At 45.3% G+C, this 24,038-nt stretch overlaps 1 protein-coding gene across 1 annotated transcript in view; it reads right to left on the bottom strand.

The window, feature by feature from the left end:
- Nucleotides 1-3,933: 3,933 nt before the first annotated feature.
- Nucleotides 3,934-24,038, bottom strand: part of LOC121443169 (zinc finger protein 521) — a 289,056-nt gene continuing 268,951 nt past the window's right edge. The window contains exon 8 of the mRNA XM_041644846.1: nucleotides 3,934-4,743. Within this exon, the coding sequence (XP_041500780.1) occupies nucleotides 4,714-4,743 (30 nt within the window). The 3' untranslated portion in view covers nucleotides 3,934-4,713. The remainder of the gene's footprint in view (nucleotides 4,744-24,038) is intronic.

Here is a 24,038-nt window from a genome sequence, read left to right as displayed (position 1 = left end):
TTCTGAACTTCCCTTCTCAAGGGTTCTGCTAGGCTGTGCCCAATAGGCACAGGCAGGCAGAGGCAAGGCTGCCATGCTCTATGGAGTGGAAGTTGAGGGGTCCCTGGATTCCTTGGTCAAGTTTCAAAGCAGACTCATAACTGTTCTGGGAAGGCATGCTTAGAGTAACTAGCTGATTGCATCATGGCAAACTTTCTGGGCTGAAACACTGATTATATTTATCAACCATCAAGGTAGAATTTCTACCCTATCACCCATTCGTGTGATTTCCAAAGATCAGCAAATTGGCCTGAATAGCAATGTTCGAAGAGAGCAGATCTGACCTGCATTGAGAATATTAATTTCTGTTATTATTGTTTATCCCCTGAAGTCTCACTGTCCAGGGATAGAAACAGGCTAGATAGAACATACACACTGCTCAGCCTCCTGTGCGATGAAGATGAAGGTCACATGGCAATTTCAAATCTGCACATCTTATTAATTTAAAACGGCACAGTATGAATCTTAGCATGGGAAACTCATTATCATCTAAAAAAGAGTTGGGATAAAGATTAGAAGAAAAGTTAGTCAATAGCAGAGGTCAACGTTGGCAGCCTGAGAAGCAGGCCTGGCTGAAGTATATCTCATATGGTCCACACAGGAGGGGTTAATAGAGGAAGCAGGATGGATTGCCAGCATTTGGAAACTGGAACATGGCACGTACGTACCAAAGCTGTATGTGACTCCTTAGACATGCATTATCTGGAACCAGAACCCATCTCTCTATGTTGGACAGGATTCTTCAGACTGTCAGAGATTCCAAGGGACAAGATTTCACTGGCCAAATTAGCAATCTCTGGACCAATATAAGGATGACGGACTCCTGGCTCCTTTCTTGTAAAAAGTGACAGGGAGGGAAGGGCATCTAAGCCCCATTCCACCTTTCCACTCCTGGCATGCTATTGCCACAGTTCTAGTCTGGAATCCAACACAGTCCCCTGACATGGTGAACTTGACACAGTGGCTCTCACACTTGACCCAGAGTCACCCTGATGCTTCCGATGCCCAGCTTGTATTCTAGGCCAACAGATCAGTAGTTATGGGATGGGACTCCAACAATAGACTTGTTCGATGGTCCCCCTGTGATTCCAAATACAGAGCAAGTTTCGACCCTGAGGGTGGGAACCACATGATATTCTCCGTTGGAGCAGCTTCCTAACTTTGCAATGATTGAGATTTGGAGCCAGGCCATGCCTTTTCTGGTGCCTGTCTTGTGTATCACAGGATGAACAGGTACACCCAGGCTTCTCAGATGTGTATCAGCCTTCTTCCACAGTGGTCATGAACAGGGTAATATTGGCCACCTACCCAGACATAAGGCCTTTGAGAAATCTCATTTGGAATTAAGTGCCAGGAACTACTTTCTCTCTAGAGAGTGATGTATCCCTTCCATTCAGGTTATTTCCCCTTTTCTACCAGGAAGCTCCAAGTCAATGCTAAAATGCCCTCAAAGCATGAACAGGGCAACTACTCGCACCCACATTCTCCCCTTAGATTTTACATAATACCAGCTGTTATGGTTTGAATATGCAATGTCCCCCATAGACCCAGGATGTCAATGCTTGGCCCTCAGCTGATGGTGCTATTTCAGGAGGTTCTAGAAACTTCGGGATAAACTGAGGAAGCAGGTCACTGGTGGCGCATTCTTGGAAGCATATTGTCGCTGGCTACTTCTGTCATTCTGTTTCCTGATTGGTCAGGAACTGTCCAGTTCTCTTCGCTCACTCTCTCCAGCCACAGTAATATACTGTCTACACACATGAAATCAAATGGACGATGAGCTCAAATCCACCGTTCCTCTCTTAGAGCTTTATATTAGGTATATCAGGTATTTGATCACAGCTACACAAAAACAATGCACACACTGGTACTTTTTATTATCTTTAAGTTGTATTTCAGCCTTAGGGTATGAGGGAGAGTATAAATACAAAGAAGATAACTTATCAAAGCTGTGTGGGCACCATTCGTCATTTGACAGCCAAAGATCATCGGTTACAAGGAAGAGGAGCTCACTAGCTAGAAAGAACTTTGTAGTCCTTGGAGGATCAACCAATGAATGCGGAATGAACAATGGTAAACTCTTGTGGCTTCCCGGCTTTGTCTCAGGAGAGACTGATCCATGCCTGCACTGATGCAGTTCCAAGGCCAGTCATGTGCGCTAATATAATGGGCAGTTCTGCCTCTCTTGCCTCCTGGAAACTCCAATCCCTGGTATTAGCCACACACCCAGGAGGTATCTGTGAGACAATATTATGAGCAATTAGGATTTAATTCAGGGATAACGTATCACCTGCTTTCCATAAACCAACAACATCCTTTCAGAAAAATATAACTTTCTCATTAACAACCAAAAATTTTAAAGCTTCTAAAAACTATTATTAAATGTGGCTATTTCATCTTAAAAGCAAAACCCTGAATGGACCAGAGACCTTAATTTTTAAAAAATATAGCTGAGTATTTTAATTATGGATGCACTTGCATATTCTAAGCATACTTCATTATTTATGTAGCCAGTGAAAAGGCTTTTTAATTAAATAGCATGCTGGCAATTCATTGTGAAATGTATAGGTGTAGGTTTCCCTTGCATTAAAAAGCTAAACACACACGCACGAAACATTATGGCAGGTGTGCATACTTTAATCACTATAAAATACTTGTTTGTGAATGATATTAAAATTTTACAAAAGTTTTCTTTTATTGGAAACACAATAAATAATATCATATGCTTGGCTATTCAGACTTTGTTCATTCCATGACTTGTAAATGAGGTCGGGTAGTGGTTCTCCAAGTGTGGTCTGTAACCAGCATCACTCAAGTTCTTAGAAAGGCATGAGCTTGTGCCCCAAGGCATCAGAAACTCTGGGTGTCTGGTCCAGCACGTCATGATGTCACAAGTAAGTCCCGCAAGGGAATGTCAAGAAGGCCAAGGTCTGAGAACTGAGGAGCAAAGGCTCTGCCTTGCGGTGCTGGGCAAGAACTCTCCTAGATAGGCCCGCTGGCCACAAGCCCATCTGCCCGGGTTGCATCTCCCTTACCCTGCAGTGCTATGCATATTTTTGCTATCTGCTTGAGGTCTTCAGAGTTTACAAGGTCACAGAACTCAGAGTGTGGTAACCATTCTAAGCATGATTTCATGAATGTGGTCCACGAGTATAATAATTTATACTGTTCAGACTAACGATGTCTATCAAGACCCAGTGTACACACTGCTATTCTTCGCCACCTTAAAAAACATTGCACATAAGCTCTGAAATCAGGGGCTTCTATTTCTTCAGTACTCTGTGGTAGGCTGTGGAGACAGGCTTCTCGGAGAGCCATCCCATGGCTGTCAAAAGGCTGATGACCAAGTTTCGTTACCTTCTCTGGCTGGGTGGTCCCAGGCCAGGAGATGGAGCCATTTGGAGAAGACTCCAGTGGGAGTTGGCGCCAGAGCCAGAACTAACAGCCCTCTGACTTGCCGCTCTGCGCTTTGTCTTCTGAACAATGCTGCTCCTTAAGTACACATAAGCCAAACAGCCGCGCAAATTGCCACCATCCACCATGAGTTCAGATTTGCACAGCACGACACGAATTGGGCTGCAAATTATGCAGAAAACAGCCATCACATCCATCTGTGATGTCAGAGTCCTCAAGTACAATGTGACCTGGTAGAGTCTAAGACAGCTCGAGTAGGCTGGGTCTCATTTCCTCCCATGCAGAATGATGAATCTCCTCCCAGCTGCCTTTGGCCCCGTGTGCAAAGGTTAAATATGATTGAGGCTATGCCTGGGATCTGTTCAGGAGCAGATTTTATATCCAGGGGTGCTGGCAATTAGATTTCTTTTTTTCTCTTTTTTTTTTTAATGGTAAGAATAACTAGAGAAAGAAAACACACAAATACACTCATAGCTGATGGTAAACTGAATTTATTTCCTCTTGGAAAACAATTCCAGTAATCTCCAGGTTCAGACCGCAGAGTAAACATTGAGAACAGTAATATACAGGTTAGTTCAACCGATTCAAGAATTTGGCTGGGTGAAATCATTAAGGAAAATCTTGAACACTCAAAGCTTCAAATGTAGCCAGGAACAAAAAAAAAAATAACGAAAAACAAAACTTTGACAGTCTACGTAACAACTATTGCATATATGGCGAGGCTACCTGTCACACTGCAAGGCTTACAAATATATATATGGGCCGTATCCAGACGTGGGGTTCTGTTCTGGGAGAATGTCTCTTCATGGTTCACGGGAATCTCGAGCAATAAAAAATCTTGGGTTTTAACCGTTGATATACCAAAAGAGAAATTCGAGGCTTAAGCGTAAGTAAAAGGAAGTCCAGCCAGAGTCACATGATAACAGTTCTTTTAAGTTTTGTCTTCCTTGAAACATTATCTCTTAAGCCATTTTGTTCACTTTGAAAATCTTGCCTGAATAGGGCCCAAGTCCACTTGTCTTTATAAGACCATTTTAGCATCGACGACATAATTACATGTGCAACACTATATACAAGGAGTCTATCTGGTGCTCAGAAGTTCCAACACATGAACATCCAACAGTTTGATAATACAAGTTGTATGATACAATACAATGCTTCTGAAGAATATACATTAACAATGTAAGTTTCGTGCAAAGAGTAAAACATGTTCCCTTTTTGTGCCGCAAAAGTCCTTCTCCTTGAGAGGCTGTACTTGAACTAACTGCTGTGTTGGGTCATCGTATGATTCTGTAGAGAGAAAAGAAAGAGTGAGAAGCTTCAGTGATATTCTTCCTATTGGAATGAGCATAGGTAAGTGCTGTAGGTGCCCAGTGGTGTGGACTGTCATGTTTCTGCATAGGGATGGATGGATGCATTGATTCCATCCTGGACCAGTGAGGTTCAAACAGACTGCACTGTCTGGGTATAGCACAGGTGCACTGTTACCTCCACGGAGGTGAGGGAAGAGGCAGAGCCAGGAGTCTCTGGGAGGGGACGTGTTGGTAGTACCCCACCTTTTCTCTGGGCCATGCCTCCTCCAGATACCATCCCTCCCTGTACCACCTCTACCAATCAAAGCACAGACCATGCTTCAATGCCCAGGGTACCACAGTTATGAGTTTCTTCACCTGCATATCATCCCCATTTTTGAAACATGCTTTACTCTAATCTCTCTTAGATGGTGAATATTGACAGCCGCAGCTGCTTTGTCCATCCTCAAATGCAGGTATTGAAGAATAGAATTACCTGGCTGATGACAATGATCAGAAAGCACTTCCAGCACCCCTGTGAAGGTGTGTGGCATCTGTGGCCATGCAGGATGCTTTAACATCCCAGCAGCCTGCTTTCCCTCCCCTGCCCAGGGTGCTCATGTTTCTCCCAAGGCTCCTGGGCAGCATTCGATAGTCAGGTATTCTTCACACTAGGCACACTGGTAGGTCCTTTTTGGAATGGGTAACTTCTTTCCAAATTGTGAGAGGACACCTGGGACATGTGTCCAACTGGAGGAACTAAAGTGTGCAGGCATTCTCCAGCTGAAAGCATGGTACTAAGGAGGGTCCAGTCTACCACAGAGGGTGGCCATGGGCCTCCAGGTTTTCAACGAAGAAGACTGAACTTTGGAAGTGGCCTAAGCTCCCCACTTAGACTTCCTCAAGCAGTTCTGCCCCTCCTCATGCACACTTCACTCACTCCTGATCAGAACTCCGAAGCCTAGCTTGACATATGACTGCTTCATGCTTACCCAACTTTAAGCGCATTTCAACTCTCTGACTTTCCAAAGCCCTTGGTGCTGCTAATGCTGCGCTCATCTTCTTAGGCTTGCCTTTTGGCCTTCTGTTGGCAATTATCTGTACCTTCATGCATTCCCATGATCATGAAAACCTGTGGGATGCTGGTTCACAGCTTATTGCACTTAGTAGAGAGGACCTGACCAACTGAATAGATATGGGATATGGGACGAGGCATGGTTCCTGCCTTGAGCTCATCAACATTCTCCTGGTTTAAAGAGAAAAGACATGTGACCATGTAAAAATTCAGTGATGTGACCATGGATTTTCCTAGGCCTGCCTCGTCACCAGGGAAGGCTTTGAGCAGCTGGGGTGGTAAGCTGATGTTTTCACTGAGTCTGGAAACTGAGACTCCAGGAGGACACTGCGGGTTAAAGACAGCTAATGGTAAAGGCAATGAAGGAAGTGTGTGTGTGTGTGTGTGTGTGTGTGTGTGTGTGTGTTGGCCAAGATCTTCCAGAGGGTTCGGAAGCAACAGTACTGCATGAAATAAGGATGAATGGTGGTTTTGGCAACATTATAAGGATTTTTTAAGCATCATTAAAATGTTCAGATTTGGTCTTAGAGGTGAAGAGTACCTGAGTCAGAACACTTTGTGAGATATTTGCTGCCTTTAATATCCCTGAAGATGGCTACCCAGCCAATTGTACAGAGGGATAGGCTGCATGACCAAGGGCGAGGGGCCAGGGTTCCCCTCCCTGTTTCAGATTTAGCTTTCTGTTGATGGAAATGGACAGTGGGCCTAGGTCCCTTCCCACCATGATCATTGCTGTGTGGTGACGGTCTTGACTGGGGAGTGAGCTTCTGGCACAGACCACACTCAGCAGAAGACATGGTGGAACACATCACTCGTGCCAAGGTGGCTTTATTGAAAACTCCCTTCCTCCGTTCTCTTCAAAGGATGACTTATTCTCTAGTACTACTGGCCTCAAAGTGCATTTAAGAGTAAACTATTTTTATGCCAGCTCTTTTGTCTGGGTATTGATTCTGAATATGTCTGGGAGGTGTTTTTCTGAAGGCATATTAAAAATACTGATGGGAACACAAAGCTTTCCTATTTTCTCAGAGATCAACACAGCTATGATTAGAGGTTTAGAAGCATTAAAATGTTAAAACCCCAAACTACACTGCTTCTGTTGCTATCTTAAAGTCAAACATGATTTCTGAGACAGGTCTGAACTAAAAGAAAAAAAACTTATAAAGAATTATAAAATAATATAAACACAAGAAGCTAGGACACTAATAGCTAATGATGAGGTACTGGCAGCTGCTTTTTAGAGCTTTGGTTTTTTTCTGGAAATAATGTTTAAAACAATTAACTTATCTATATCATTTTATTTTTAAGTTTCCTCATGTGGCTTACCCATCTTATTTTTTTTTCTGTTTCTTCACAACGGACACAGGTACAGGTCTAGCTTTTTTTCTTAACAACCACACTAAATACTTACACATCTTTTTACATTTACATTTACACATCCACATTCTATATATGTGGCTATATTTTAACCACATTATTGGAACACACTGAAGTCACTGATACCAAGGACTTAACACTTTGAAGGCTGAAAGAAGGAGATAAAACAATTTTATGAAGGGAACAAGAGCAGCCTTGGTAAACACAAGCTTCTACCAAGCAAAGATCCATGGAATGTCCTCTCAAAAGAAACAGCGAAACAGCTGGTTCTACAGTGCATAGACACCTGCACATGTAAACACCCTTCACCTTTACTGGGTTAGAACTGCAATACTGCTGAGATATAGTGCCCAGCAAAAGAAACTTAAAGAAGAATGGTTTGTTTTGGCTCACAGTCTGTGGATACAGTCCGTCACGGTAGCTGGGATGGGAACAGCCCGTCACAGCAGCCAGGATGTGAGGTGGCTGGTTATATTGCAACCAGAGTTAGGAGGCAAAGAGCATCAGACACTTGTGTTTGGCTTGTTTTCTCCTTTTTATTCCACCCAGGATCTCAGCCCATGGAAAGGTGCTGCCAACAGTTAATGTGGGTCTTCTCATCTTAATTAACCTAGTCTAGATAATGCCTCATAAGCATGCACAGTAGCTAGCTTCATCTAGATAATCCTTCACAGGTGTGCCCAGCATTTGCGTCCCAGGCGATTCTAGGTCCTGAAAGCTGACAATATATAGCATCATACTCATTTCCTGGTTTTCGCTCCAGCCCACTTAAGGGTCTCTTCCAGTCCTGGCTACACCCCACCCCCACTGACAGCAATTCTCACGGTGGGAAGGAGGCATATTCCCATAGGTCCATGGGAAATGGGCATATTTCTGTTGGGGAAGGGGAGGAGAATTCCAGATGTTCCTGAACCCTCTCAAGGGATTTCCGTGGAGTATCCCTGGGACATTCCTGCTTCTTGTACATGTGCCCTGTTCCAAACCCACTGAAAGAACACATGGCCTGATGTAGAAGGAAGGACGGTGTGTGCATCTGAGCCACACATTCATCCAGGCATCTTGTAGGTGTGGGTGAGAACAGACACGAAGACACAGTCTCCAGATGTGGCCTTCAGATGTCAGAGAAGCCAGAGAAAAGGGAAAATGGAGAGAGCAGAAGTGGGAAACAGAGAGGCAGCAGCAGAAGTGGGGAGCAGAGAGGCAGCAGCAGAAGTGGGGAGCAGAGAGGCAGCAGGATGGCTCATCGCTGTCCTGGCAGCGGACCACCGCACAGAGCCAGTACTGAGAGAGACGTCAAGGATACGGATGCTCAGGAGGAGAAAGCAGAAAGCACCATTGCCACCATCCCCCCCTCCCAGAACCTCTGGGGCAGAGCTCTGAGCTCTTTAGGTCTGAAGGAAACCACTTCGGTAGAACAAAGCAGTGGGTAATCTCACCAATTTTACACAGCAATTCACAGTCCCCGAAGCACTTTAATGCAATGACAGGTTATGAGAAAAAATATCTGTTCCAATGAAGGCAAAGTGTTTTACATAATCGAGAGGAACATCAGAGCGACATTGGTGGAGGTGGGGGGCGATGACAAAAAAGGAAGTGGGAGAGAGGAAAACTCGTGCAGTCCCACAGAGAGCCATATTCTACTCTGCAAAAAGCCATCTCCTGGAGACCCCATGTCTAAGTAACTGAAAATTGAAAACCATTAATCCCAGTTATGAACAGTTGTTTTACACGAGGGGGGTTTGTGTTAAAAAAAAATCAAACCCACAACATACCTTCAAACCTAAGACAAGATCTATGTAGGCTTGCTACTCTAACGGTGAGGTTCCAAGAACACTCTCCTCACTGTAAGGGGCCCAGTTTGGAAGGAGTGCGCTCGCTCTCTCTCCTCTCTCTCTCTCTCTCTCTCTCTCTCTCTCTTTTTCTCTCTTTCCCCTATAAATGTGAAATTAAACTTAGAAGCTAAAAAACAGATGAGGGCCTTAAACATCCCCCTCCGAACACTATGTATTTCTTTTTAACTGTGAGATGCCTTCCATTTTACAAGACTGGAATTCTCATTTTAGGCTTGGCACTCTAACAAATGATTAATTCAACTTCGTCTTTTGGAGGGCTGACCACATTTGCTGGTCAAACAGTTTAATCCTATTTTAAATGCACTCCAAGAAAAATATTTTTTTAAATAAAAATAAAAACCCATGATCCTCTGAAACTGTTCACCTTGCAATTCTGAGGTGATCCAATTTTCCTCACATCTTGATGGCAATTTGAATTTCTTCATCTAGAACCATGATAAAAGTTAAGCTTCGAAAGGGGTACAGACAAGGATTCTACTTTCTCAGGATTAAAAAATTAGATTTCCACCCAAAAGTGGTACCCACAGATTATCTGGACTTTTCCAAATCTCTAGCAAACACGGCCCCTCTGTGCTTCGCTAACGCCACGGAAATGCTCCGTGGCCACAGTAGTCAAAGCAGCCCTGGGATGGGGCTGCGCAAAAAAAAAAAAAAAAAAAAAAAAAAAAAAAAAAAAAAAATCTGTTGATTCAAAGATGTAAACCTTTTTTTTTTCTCTTTAAAGCATGACTTGTCTATTTATAACTGCTTCTGCCAAAACAAATATAGACAAGCTCGAGGAAGCAGGAGAGAGAGAGTCAGTGTGTTGTTTTGAAAAGGAGTGAAGAGGGAGCAAGCAGACAAAAAAGGGGGCGCTCCCCACTAACCCACTGCGCCCCCAGTTCACACTGTGGCTAGACTCAGTTTGAATGAGGTGCTTTCAAACTGATGAAATCGGGGCCCCCAAACAAAGCAAGGCAGGAAAGAAAAAGCAGAGGAATATAAAGTGTGCGGTCTTTCAACAGATGGTGGCAATGCTGCGGCAACATGTTGGCTTTTCCCTTTAGTTGAGGAACACAAACATCCGCAATCAATCTCCTCTGATTAACTAATTATATTACCCTTCCTTTTATCACTTGGGTTGGCCGTTTATCTGTAAACACAGAGGCTAATCAGTATGCTCTCATTTTCCTCAGAAGCACATCCCGGCTCACACTCGGCTGTGAGCTTTCTTTTCAGGCTGTAAACCGAATTCTACATTGCTGTCCACCTTTAAGCGCCCCTGCTTTTTTTTTTTCATTATTTATTTATTTATTTTTAAACAAAAGCAATTGGTTTCCAACAGTCTGGATAATAAGTCTTTTTGACCTGCCTTCTTCTCTGACCCAGAAGGTCACCCCTGTGCTCGGGCACAGAGCTGACTTAAGAAATACCTCCAAGTCGTGTGTTTCATCTCTTGCCCACTCAAAATAGAGCTTCCTTTAAATGTGTCTGTACAGGGTCCCTGAAGGCCAAGGAGGCTTCCCTGTAGTGGGCAATGGAGGGACAGAAGCCTCTGCCTTTATTAATGAATGCAGGCCATTATGAGTCTGGCTGGCTCCTTCCCTGTTCCCAGAAGCATATACTGTACGTGACTTAACATGCTAGAATATTGACACAAAGCGAGCTGGGCACCTCTAAGGAAAATTACTCCTTGGATATAATGTAGGCTCGTAACAGCTATTAGAGTACAAAATAAAACCCGCTGGGATCCGCCTGACATATACCGCATTCTACCTAGTCCTCCAACATTAGAAGAATTTCTTTCTGAAGGCATTCCAAGGACAGCATTAAACTGACTTTTGTAGCAATCTGCAACAGCTTTTTGGCTTAGAGCTTTTAGTACTAAATCTCTGGTTCAAATCAATATAAGTACTATATCTTCTACATTAATCAATACATTTGGTTCAATACATGTTCTATTAAATTATACTTTCTAATCAAGAGTTTTACATTTTTACCCTCTCTCTTTTTTCATTCCCAACTTCTTCTCTGCTAGTAAAATGTCCTGAAAGTGTACACAAGGAGTGATGACACGGTGCTGGGCTATGGACCCTGGATGATGCGAAAAAATTAGTCACAAAGGCAAGGGGTGGCCCTCCAGCATTTTAATAAGGTCACCAGGAGAGGAATGTTAATAATGAAAAGCTTCAGAGTCCACACAACCAGGGAAGTTCTCCTATCTTCAGATGTGAAGGAACAGAATCCCCATAGCGCTGGGACAGCAGCAAGAATGTTCTAAGAACCGCACCAAAGACCTGAACCAACCCATGTTCCAGTCATACCGTTTGTACAGTAGCCGTCATGCACTTCCTGCCGGGAGGAATTTTGTACAATTTTCTTTCCACAGATCCTACTTGGGAAGCATCAGGAATATCTTTGTGGACACGTACATTTTCATGAGATATGTTTGATGAATGTTCTTTTATGCAATATGTCTTATTTTCCCTTACTAGTTTGAAAGTAAAAATGACAGCCAATCTACACAAATAGCAGATTTCTTCTGATGAGGAAAGCTGACCTATGATTTTACAGGTGAAGAATTTCCTGAAACTCTTCTACCGTAACACAGAGGTAGCATTTCTGACCCACCTATCCTGATCTGCATCTGGTCCCTCTTTAATGCCTCAGATTCTGCATTTCTGATCATACTTGAAGTCACAGAATTGCCCTCTTTATTTCTGTCATGTGAAACTGTCATCACTATGAACTTGCAGAGACACTGATGCATTTTCTTTTGACATTTAGCAATTGACATGGGCTTAAGCTGACATCTCAGAGCATTTTCTGGGTGACACTAAGATATATATTAAAACAAAAGTAAAATGGCATCACCAGAAAAACACATGCTCTGACAGACAGAAAGGGACAGCCACACTAGAGTTTGTTCCCCCACAAAGAGAGAAATGTTTTATAAATTTCAGACTTCAGGCCAGTTTCTCAAACAGTTCGGGCACTGAAGTTTATATCATCTTTTTCATAGGAAGGGAGCTAGAATTCTGGTAAAACTCACTGGCGGACACAGTTCGGGTTCTTCTTTGGATTTTAGTGTTAAGAGCCTAGAAAGATTGAGTTGTACCGATTCTCTAGCATGCAAGAGAGAGTGAGTTCATGAGCTGGTGCCCATAAGTGTTCCAGGAAGTCAGAGTAAAACGTGGGAGGTGACGTATTACCTTTCTGACTGTTGTATGAAACAGATGCCATTCCTGCCCTAGATAAAGAAAATCAGAGGATTCCAAAAGAGCAGCATGGGCTTGCCTTACTACACGTTTCTCAAGCCCCAGCTTTGCAGACATTAGGAGATACAGTTGTGGCTGCCTGGGCACTGCAGGTGGTGTGGTGGTCTTTAGGGTAATGTGTGTCCCCAGACATCACCACATATCCTCTGGTGAGACAAATCACTTAGTCAGGAGCCGCTGCTTTATGGTATTTGGAAAACGTAAGCATAAATAAGCAAAAGTTTGGAGATAAGGAAAATCTAGCATGAATGAAGTTTAAGTTTCAACAGGAAAGAACTGGCCCATGGCAAAGGAAATGTAGAAATGTAGAAAGTTGGTCCAGATACCGTGAGGGGTCTGTCTACAGTTCACACTTGAGAACCACACAATCACGTTACAAAAACAAACCCACAAGAAAGTTCCATAATGGTGTATGTTTATGACCTTGAGTTGGTCTGCATGCATAGCTAACCTTTGCTGGTGTCACCCACAGGCCACAGACTAGACATACCTTGCTGCAGTGTTGAGCAGCTGCCTCTAGGAGCCCTTATGGTTGACCTGTCTTTGACATGGGCTTACTGAGTTATGACCAAGTTGGAGGTTTTGATTTGTTTTTTTAATTGGAAATATATTGAGCTTGCCATGTTGTGCTGGGGTGTGCTACTCAGTCTATGAGACATGTCTGCCACCTTACAAAAATAGTGTGTCCCACAAAGAGACACACAAATACCACACAGGACTGTACGGCACGGCTTTTAAAAACAATGTCATAGGATGGATGTGGGCAACTGTTCAGCAATTCCGCAAAGGGTCCTTTGAGATGTATTATAAGTGACACTCCTTGTGGGTGGAACCAAATCTCCCCAGAAACATTCACTCACTCAGCGATTTTCTCTCCACCCAAGCAGCAAGGACAGCGCACCTCAGGTCAAGGAAGTAACAGTGCCCAGCGATGTTCGCACTGTTAACAGTGTCCACTGCGACTCAAGAATTAAGTTCTGAGAGTTACTATTCAGGGTGTGAAAATGAATGTCTACTTAGAAAGAACCCAGAGACTGCACAGCCACTTTGGTGGCCTTTGTTTACTGGCAGGAATTACTATATCTGGGTAGAATATAGCACAGATACCAGAGGTAGCACAGCCACTTTGGTGGCCTATGTTTTTTGGCAGGAGTTATTGTAAATGGGTAGAATAGAGCGCAGACACAAAAGCATAGCTTCCCAATTGGATGTCCGGTGGGCATCTCTGAAGAGATGAGGGATGTTCCTGGACATCGTCCATACCATCTGCCAAGAGAGACAGGGGTCATAGGGAACAGAGCAAGGGCCCTCTGCCTTCTGTGAGGGGCTGAGTCAATTTCTTAGAGAATTTACACTTGTCTGGTGCTGGAGGGGGTAAGGAGGGCAGGAACACAGGCGAAAGGGAGAGCCACGGGGCAGGAGACAGACTTTGTAGACATCACAGGATCCTGTGCACTTAAGATCTATCAGGTCATGTAGACAGGCAGGCATCAGTTTGGAAAGAGCTGTGTTCAACACATTATGACTTTTTTGTTTGTTTTTAGAAAGGGTCTCATGTAACTCAGGCTGCCCTCAAACTTATAACGTAGTTGAGGATGACAAACTGGTCTTCTTGCCTCTGCCTCCCAAATTCTGGGATTACTGCATGAGGTCACATTTTGGTCTTTCTTTAAAACAAAGCAAACAAAATGAACAAACAAGCAAGCAATATTTAACAATCTAGAAAATTTCACAGTAGTTTATAAGGTAGTAAGAATTACTAATTACTTGAGCCTTAGTTCACTGTGGGCCTTCAGAAGCAAAGGGGGGCGACTTCTACATTGGAGCACACAATGATCCCCAGTATTGCGACAATTACGCAGTATAGAGAAATAAAAGAGGCCACTTCAAAAGGGCAGCTTATGCTGCTGGGCTACACATGAGCAGTGCTAACAAGGAAACAGCTCCCTTCTCCAGGAAGTCCTTGAAAAGAAGGGCACAATTTCAGTTCTAACTGTTCCTCACACCAGAAAGGTTGGAAATTCTCCTCTTTGGATGGTGGAAGACACTGACGTCTTGGGGGTAAATGCATGCCTCCCAAGTGTCAGTTCCCAAGTCCGATACCCAAAGCCCTGCAGAAGCCAGCTGTGCCAGTGCGTGTCTGTGAGCGCAGTGCTGGCTCAAACCAACAAAGCAGAGGGCAAGAACCATTTCCCTGGGTTACACTCTGAACCCCAAATATGCACTGTGGCATGGTGGTTTCTTTCTGTCTGTCTCTGTCTCTCTGTCTCTGTGTCACAACACAATAAAAAAAAATTTAAGAAAAGAAAATTTGCCCTTTGGGACTCACCACCGTTTGCATTGAAACTTACAGAAAGTTTCCGACTGGAAGAACAGGCCAAACGAAGTAAAGTGGCCACTGGGAGATAGGTTAAAAGGACAACGTTGATTTTTACAGTCAATCAACAAACTGAGCTACCTGCTTACCTGCAAGGGGTCAACAGGAAAATGCAATCATACTATACAAAGCAGAAAGGAGAGGGGCCAGGCCCTGATGATTCTGCCTCAGACCCGAAACTCCAGTCTCAATGTATTGGGGGACAGAAGGCATAACAGACAAGGCCGTCTACTGTGATATTCAGGGATTAAGTCAGCTCTGCAGACAGATGTGTCCACGCACCAGTTGTTGCTAGGCCTTAGGTTTTTTTTTTTTTTTCCACTGTAATGTTTAATTTATCACACTGGAGCTTTCTAAACCAGAACATCTGTAAACAAGCTTAAGAATGACCTCCTTCCAATTCTACATCGGCGAACAGTGCCCCCTTCTTCGTGCTTTAATTTTAATACCTTAAAGATAAATAACTGCAAGAACGGGGAAGGGAGGACTCTCCTGACGTTAATGTGTTAATCTTGAGCGAATACAAATTTCCTTTCCGCCATGCTCTGCGGTGCATACCGCTGGCTCTCTCAGCTAAAGCTGGATCCAGGCATCTCCTTCCAGACAAACACAATTAAACAAACTTCTGCTAAATATTAACAGACTTGGGTAGTAATTAGCAACAAATAATGGGTGCTCAGATTGGTAACTGCTCAAAAATACCCTCTTCTAAGCATTACAGATATGAGGCTCCCACCCCCTCTTAGAGTCTGAATCCTGGAAGGATTGCTTTTTAATTTTTTAAAGACGACTTAGTGAAATAATTCCTAGTCACTCTCCTTAGCTCAAAATCTGTGCTTTTGCATTTTTTTGAGACAGGGTTTCTCTATATAGCCCTGGCTATCCTGGAACTCACTCTGTAGACCAGGCTGGCCTTAAACTCCTTGAGATTCACCTGCCTCTGCCTCCTGAGGGCTGAGATTAAAGGTGTGCGCCATCACTGCTGCAGGCTCAGTCAGGTTGGGCTGTCCTGTAGTCAGCGGCAACACTCCTGCTCTGCATCACGGCTGTGTGAGGGGCCCAATGAGATGCACTTGGGAACTGAAGGGTGTGGGAGCCAGGCATTGATTTAAAAACTGTAAAAACTGACTGGCAGCCTTAGGTTTTCAACTCTGGCCATCAGACTCGAAAGGTCATCTGATTAGAATGGGAAAGGCACCCAGCACTGGTGATTTATATTCAAAGGGCAACGTTCGTGAGGAGAAGGAGCCGTGCCTCTTTCTGCCTTGCAACATGATAGGACTGGGTTCCTGTCAACTGAACTCCAATAATTATATAGATGGAATGTACTGAATTTGGAGGAAGCCCCCCCACCACACGCGCATGTGTGTGTGTGTGTGTGTGTGTGTGTGTGTGTGTGTGTGTGTGTGAAGGGATATTAGGTGCTCTGCTTTTGACCCAAAGGAATAGGGCAGAGTTCAAAAGCAGGAGCATCCCATTCTTCTCAGCCTGGCTGGCAGGCCCAGGAGCCCAGGTGATCCTCCAGTCTCCCCATCCCATAACTGGGCTTGCAAGTGTACAGGTGTACAGCCAGCTTTCCATGGATGTGGAGGATCTGAACCCAGGACATCATGCTTGCACAGAAAATGCTCTTACCAGGAAGTCAGTCCCCAGCCACATTTGCTTTTAATTATCACACTGTCACACTCTCCAGGCATGAGTCAAACACACTAAAGATAACAGAAAACCTCTTGCCTACCATCATCAACCAAATAATTGTCTGCTAGGCCAAAATACAGCATCCTGGTTGATATCAAACAGGCGGTACTGAAGATGAGGCACACCCTGAAGTTGGGAGTGCCCGTGTGCTTTTCCATGTCTGAGCAAAGCCTTTGCTGTGCAGAGAACTGAGTTATATTCAGGCATGGGCTCCACAGTTAAAAGTCCCACCGATGGTGTAGATCTCTCTGCCCCTCTGGAACATTCTGGGATGGGGAATATAACTTGAGGAAACCCCTAAGGGAACTTGAGACTGTGAGAAAATTCTTTAAGAGCGCAAACATGTCATTGCCCCAGGACAGTATTTGACTGTCTTGCACTTTAAATAAAACACTCTGGTTAGGAAGGTCTGCTTATTTCCCCCTGCTTGCCTGCCTTTCCGTATATTTTTATATGCTGCACACAGCTTCAGGACCTCTTTCTCAAGTCTCCCTCGCTGTGTCTCCTGAACTCATCTCTGTTCAGCAGCAGCTCACACAGGCACCCAGAGCAGACATCAAGTGTGTCAGGGGCCCACGTCTGAGGACAGCTTGGTGGAGCTGGTTCTCACCTTCCATCATGTGGATCCCGACGGATGGAACTCTGGTCATCAAGTGTGGCAGCCAGCATCGTTACTCACTGAGCTATCTGGCCGGCTCTCTCTCTCATTTTCTATGGAAGCCTATTGGGTTATGCTCATATCCTCGCTCCTGCACTGCATCTCAGGTATTTAAGGTCTTAAAATGACAGAAGTATCCCTCCACCAAGGAGACCTGTGTCTGCTTAGGAACCCCACATGTGAGATCCCCACGGTCCCCCCACTTTTGAACACCTTTTCTGCTTTGCTTCTCGGTCTTCTCTTTGCGACAGTTTCCTCACCCCTCCAAGTCCTCTGAGCTACCAGAGAGACAGCCCTTTAATCCCCCCACACAGAGGTGTGCTGTAACTATGGAGAGAGCAATCTATACCCCTCACATCCTTATACAATTTGCTCCTCCAAGTTAATTTGAATTCATTACAATAAAGCGATATAATTAAAAAAGGCACTCTTTAATGTGAAGCATTTAACATGATCCTGGAAGAACGACAGTCTCAACGAGCAGAGGGCCAGGCGGCAGGACGGTGCACGCTTAGGCAAATTCAAAGGTGAGCTGTAAACAGTACACAGAGCCGCGCCGCCGCGCATAAAGGGCCAGGCAACAGGAGGCCTCGTTCTAATCAGTCCTCAAAGGAGCCTGCCACACAGAAGTGGCACTTATTCTAATTTAAAGCCCTCGCGATTGCTTCGCTGTTGCAAAATTTATAAAAGAATAACTTCATTAAACAGCCTGGTACTTCAAACACAAACGCAAACCAGCCATAGCACAGAAGGCGCTGGACAAGAGGAGAAGCAGACCCAGGGATTTGTGAGCCCAGGCACTGAAATAAAGTCTGTGCTGGGGTGCTTCTCCGTCTGATGCTGGGGCTCCCCGTGCAACCTTCCTTCCCCAAAGACTCGGGCCGCATGGCGTTTTACTTCTGTCAGGAGGCCGTTGTTCTTGCGAGCCTGCCTAATAACACTGAAAATCACTGCAAGCAGTTGGGCAAGCTGTGTCACACGCAGAAATACAGCTGGCAGTACACGAACACTGCTCAATGTTCCTTTCCCGGCCTGAGAGGGGACTGGGTCTACACTCCACTATTACAGCTTCCATTTACTTGGGTCTATATTTCAGACTTGCTTAAGCTGTTGCAAAAACTAATGTTAAAAAAGATTTCCCCTTAACCCTGGCACTGAAGAAGAAGAAAAAAATGCAATAATAAGAGTTAAGGGGTAACAGATTTCTGCATCCATGCATGGTGCTGGAAAAAAAAGGCACTAGCGTCCTAAGACGCACACGCTTAAGAAAGACTCTTTTCTCTGTGAATCAGATACTCTAGGAAACACTACAATGAAATATCTCCAGGCTGCGTTCCACAGCTACAAGGCAGCCTATGTTATAGCGGAACTGTCAGCAGATTTTGCAAAATCATGGATGTATATATGAAATGCAATGTAAAGGCAAATCTCACCGCTTGCTGGAGCCTGCAACCTTTTGAGACTATGGAAGGGCACACAAGTCAGACCACAGCCTTGTCCTGAGAATCCAATAATGAACGGCACCTCTCTTTTCCTGTTCAGTGTTAAACTGGTGCTAAATTTTGCTTCAAAGAGGATAGAGTAAGCATTCAGAAAACCTCCAAATGACAGTCCATGGATAGATAGGAGGAACTGGCCTTGGGGAAAATACAACTTACACTTCTGCAAGGATCGTTAAAGAAAAGAAAAGAAAAGAAAAGAAAAAAACAAATCCTCAAACAAAGACCAGCTCACTTCCTTTCAGAACTTTAGAGTGGACACCTGGGTCTTGGTCAGAAGCAAGACCTATTGTAGGAGACCCATGTCAGTAGGACCCATGGCTGTAGGACAGATGGATGTAAACACTCAGAGCTGTCATCCATACATACGTGAGCTGTGAGTCAGGCCACCCCTGGGAAAAGAAATCCTGGCACAAACTCTCCAGCTCCTCTCCATCCAAATAGCATGCGGGCATTCTCTCCATCCTCTCCACGAGTGAACCAGGGCGAGTCAGGTGGGGTGAGGGAGCTAATTCAATTACAGACAGCCTTTATTTTGTAATAAAATATGGATTATTGATCTTGTGGAGCCATTGAGGCGTGATGAGGCAAATTTAGGGCCTGAAACCCTGAAGCTCTAAATTCACAGCCGTTTTATTCAGCGGTAGTTTGGAAGGCAGTAGACACTGTTTTCAGTTGTGGAAACCATCAAAACGAAACTCTGATAGCTAATTAAGCCCGGTGTTCCAACGGGAGAATGAATTCAAGGTTAAGATTAGGGGGCTAAGCTGGAAGCCGGGATGGGTTCCCCAGATGAAGACAGTGAAGTGACCCCACACTGTGTGAGCAGAAAAGACATTCTGGAGACGGCGATTCACTTACTGGGCTCCTAGCTAACATCGAATGGGATCCTGAAGGCAGAGTGAATGGCACCTGTTTCCCACTCAGGTTGGCACAGGTTCGGCAGGCTCTCAGGCGACCCTGGGTTATCCTAACAAAGCCCTTTGTCTCTGATCTGAGGGAAAAAATGCAAGGCTCGACCCCAAATCTGTGAGCAAGCAGCCCGAGGTAAGAGGGTCACTGGAGAGGTGAGGTCTCAGCCAACCCTAAATAGGAAAGAAAAAAAAAAAGGACAGCTAGGTGCTGTCTATCCATGTCCCTTGGTCCCATGGAAATCTGCCCCAAGCTAAGACATCTGGGCGGATTGTTACTCACATTGTGCTACACAGTTTGGGCCCCATCGTTTCCCTAATCCTGTAAACTTCTTGCTGCTCTTCCTACCTTCTGCTCTCCTTTGTGGGCCACGTCTACCCCACTTCCCTGTGTAGCCGTGCTAGCACAAACACACTCCTCTCTGCTTTGGTAGGCGCCCTCCTGAACATAGGTAAGTGCACACGGGGTATGTTTCCCTGGAAGGACCAAGGATGGATAGGAGACGATGCTAGTGCAAAGTTGCAGACCGTTCATTCGGCTGCAGTCCAGAAAATGAATCCAATTTTTCATTCTGTCATTATAAATATTTCATTGCAAATGGTACTGATTTTCTACAACTGTGGTTAAGCAAAGGGCCTCTGTGTGAATATTTAAGGAAAAAAAAAACCCTAGGAGGAGGAAGACAAGGAAGAAGAGGGAAAAGGGAATGAAAGGTTAGCAACCAATTAATTTCTTACTTTAAATGTAAAAGGAGGCTGGAAGAATTCAACAGTGATGTAGTGTGTGACTCAAAGAAGAAGAAAAAAACATTTACTCTGCTCTTCTTCTGACAGTTTCTCATAAAATATCTGCAGTCCATCTATCTTTTAGTACTCCAGGCTCCTCTGGAGAGCAGAAAATGGCGGTTTAAAGCTCACTTCAGTGCCAGTCTGCGGGAGATTGCTTTCCACAGGACCCCCGCTGATGGAGGCCTAGGGGAAGAGGCCCAGGAGTTATTCAATCAGTCCGAGACTCTGGGGCGGCTGGGGGTCCTTTGAGGGCTGATTATAAAGCTGCCCTCCTGTTGCCTGCCTCGGAACAGAACGAAATGAGCAGCCTCTCGCTGAGAAGATTCTGCAAGAAGGAATTTCACCTGTCATGGAGTTTGTCAGAATTTCAGGATTTATCTTGGTGCAAAATTAATAAAATACCAACCAGGAATTCAGGCTGACTACTCGGCCGTGTCATCTCAAAGTGATCTTTCACCCAAGAAAACCTGGCTGGCGAGCCCAGCCACTCCTGCCCGACTTTTTCCTCGGGAGGGTGAAGGAGGTGACAGACACACCCGGATGGCAGAACGGGATAGCCAGCCAATTACATTCAAGGAGGCCCCTGGGTGACCTCTGACCTTGTCATGGCCCTTCCAAAGCCTCTGAAATTAGCTGGGGTCTGAGCTTCCTAAAAGCATTCTGGAATCTATAGCACAGTTGGTCCCCTATGGCATCCTATCCGTTAAATCAGATGCTGCTCTTCCAGACCCTTTGAAGGGGACAGTATCAGTGGATCATGTTGATGGCACACGATCAGGAAGCATTGCAGATGAATCTGGGACTGCCGAGCAACAAGCAGTTCTAGGTTCAGATGTCCTCTCCTGTCTCATTACCTCTGGGCTTCCCAGAAAGCACGGAGAGAGGGGACGTGTGCACGCATGGCCTGCTGGTCAGGGCTTCTCTGCTCTGGCCACCTCAAAACACAGTTTACAGTTCTTTGCTCACCACAGCTATTTCAGTGACATTCTTTGAATTGAGGCCCAGGAAGTCCCAATGTAGTCTGTGCCAGACCTCAGGAAGGGGTGGCATGCCACCACAGACAGGCTCTGTGTGTAAGCATGGGCGGCATTCATGCCAGCAGCTGGTTCAAATCCATGGGGAGAGCAGGGGGCGATTCTCAGAGTCATGGACTCAGTCAGGTCCACTGCCGACAATGAAGGCTGCTTGGGAAGAGGATGAACTTGGTTTGTGCTGGCTGCCTGTATGTACTGCATCTCTGGGCTCCCAGGTTTCCAGGGTCACCTCTTACTAGATGCTGATTGACAGCACATTTCCGGCCGAGTCAGCCATGGTCTTAAGGCATTACTGCTTCTCTGTTTTCTGACTAATATTTTCTAAATGAGACATTCACCAGGTCATCCTGCCCACCTCTCTGTTTAGTCGGGTAAGAGCCCTGTTCTGTTTTGGAGAACACCAGGAGATAGCATGTGAGGGAGGGGAGGGAAGTACAGGAAGTGTTTTCTCTCTCTCTCTCTCTCTCTCTCTCTCTCTCTCTCTCTCTCTCTCCTTCCTCGGAAGTGAGTGCACAGATGGTGGTGGGGACGTAGGGTGCTCTCAGCAGGCTTCACTGGAGATGCCTTAACTCCACAGAGGGAAAAGGCCTTCCCACCAGTAGCATCATGAATTATAACTGAGTACGGAACGAGGTCTTGGTGCCTGTCTCACAGCAAATGTACTGTTCTATTTTCCGGCACAGTGACCTTTCACCCTTATAAACTCAAAGCATCGTCCAGCATACTGATGATATTTAATGGCACGAGTCACCTTTTATATGTGTAGATGGCACACGAGCTTAGCCAATGCACCCAGGGTGTAGGGTGGTCAATTATAAAATCGGGTTTTGCTCATGTAGAACAGGAAGCCTTTGATGGTGAAATCAGGTTTCTGGGGAAAGATGATGAGCTCTGCTGGCATGGCCAAGGACTTACATCCATGCAGGAGGGGAGGGGACTGTGCAAGGAAGAGGATGACAGCCCCCGCCCCTGGCCCCGACGGGAGGCAGAGAAGGTGCCTCACCTTTGCAGGCTCTCCTCTATTCAGAAGCTGCGCCCACCTCCTAATGCTCCCCGAGCCTATCCAGGGAAGTAATCAATGAAGGAGACGGGTTATTTCAGGCAGTGTGAAATTTCTCTGCGTTAGAAAAAGGACTCCTTTCCTCTGCTTTTCACTGTCGTTTAGAGCTCCAGAGTTGTTGCTCCAAACGACAGCACCGCGAGCAGGGCTTTTAAGCGCCATTCATCTCACCCACCCCATCTCAGGCTTTTACAGAACACCGATTTCCCTCCAATAAGGGGAACTTACTCCTTCATAGCTGCAGGGCACAGCCTGTTACGAGCTGTAGATTCGCTGCAAATATAACAATAAAGGGTACAAATGTGAAGTCCCCTCAAAATACACGTCTGGCTCTGAAGCTGCCTTGCCTTAGCAAACCCGATCAAGGGAAGCCTATCAATCTTCCTCCAAACGCTCACAACAGCTCATTGCTGGGCGGCAGTGCGAAGATCATCACCTCGAGGGATCCAGAAGATGCCGGTCTAAATTCTCTGCTCATTTCAGGGGATTGATAGTTAAAGTCTGTGATTGTCATCTCTCTTTCCCTAATTGTCACAACAGTTGGGTCTAGATGTGGTGTTTTCCAATAGTCAGAGGAAAGTTTGCAAACATCAAGGGTCTATTTTTGGCACTTAGTCTGTGCTAATGTGAGGCGTCAACCCACGTGTAGAGTAAACATCTAAAACAGGAATTCCACGAGTCTGTCTGGAGCACAGGGTGTTCTAGAAGTTGGGTTTTCAGCTTGCTCCAATGGACCTGACTATAAAGGTGCCCAGGCAGAAGCCCCTGTTTGGAAAATAACTGTGTCTACAGTCTCTTGTTTCTAACGGAGGCAGATCTTCTGGCGCTGTGGCAGCAGGCTGCCTTGGCAACGCAGAAGAAGACTACAGGGCCAGAAAGGCCCAGCCAAGGCAGAATGTGGCAGAGGTGACAAACACTTCCAGGGGGTGGGGAGGGAGGAAGCGGCAGAACTGGCCGCAGCGCTGTCTGTACGCCCTAGCTGGATGCGCCATAAAGTCGGGCTGATGGCAGTTCAGAGATGGCCATCTGTCGTCAGCTCTGGGCCAGACAAAAAATAATGGAATGGCAGCTTGCTTACAACAGCGCTGCTGGAGGAGGAAGCGGGCCCTAGAATGGAGAGGTGGTGCTCCCTTTTTTAATAGTGAAGTGCAGCCATCAATATGAACATCAAGAAATTAATGGATGGAGAATTTTTGAAAACTGAGCTAGGGGGAGAGTAGTAGAAACTATTCAGATGCAAATAAAATGTTTGCTACTTACTGCAATTACCCCGGCTGCCCTGATTCTGGTCACATTAACCACTTGGTTCTTGGACGTCTCACTACCAGGACACACGGTGGAGCAGTCAGGGCCAGACTTAGAAATGGGTGACCCAGGTTGTGCCTCCAAGCGTGCACACACAGATTAGACATTTGTCGGGACAAAATGGGTAATTGAAAATGCTTTTAGTCCAAATGAGTTCCTTGTGACAATCACACTTACCTTTCTGCATGCTTGTTAATTTCTAGATGTAGTTTCAGTACAGGCAAAATAAAACGACCTCACCTTATGATGCACGGCGAGTGTGAGATCCCTGCAAACTCCCCCTTTAGCCTGGAAAATCCCTCGCATTCACGGCAGGGGCGGATAGATAGTAAGGTAACAGTCACACCAAGGTTAGATTACCTGTGCCCCATTTTTGCGTCTGACCTGATTAACTTTCTGC

This window comes from Microtus oregoni, unplaced genomic scaffold, assembly GCF_018167655.1.
Source record: "Microtus oregoni isolate MIOR12 unplaced genomic scaffold, Mior012 000101F_ref0000407, whole genome shotgun sequence".
Classification (NCBI taxonomy): domain Eukaryota; kingdom Metazoa; phylum Chordata; class Mammalia; order Rodentia; family Cricetidae; genus Microtus; species Microtus oregoni.
The sequence above is the reverse complement of the archived record's forward strand: the minus strand, read 5'-3'. Positions and strand labels throughout refer to the sequence as shown.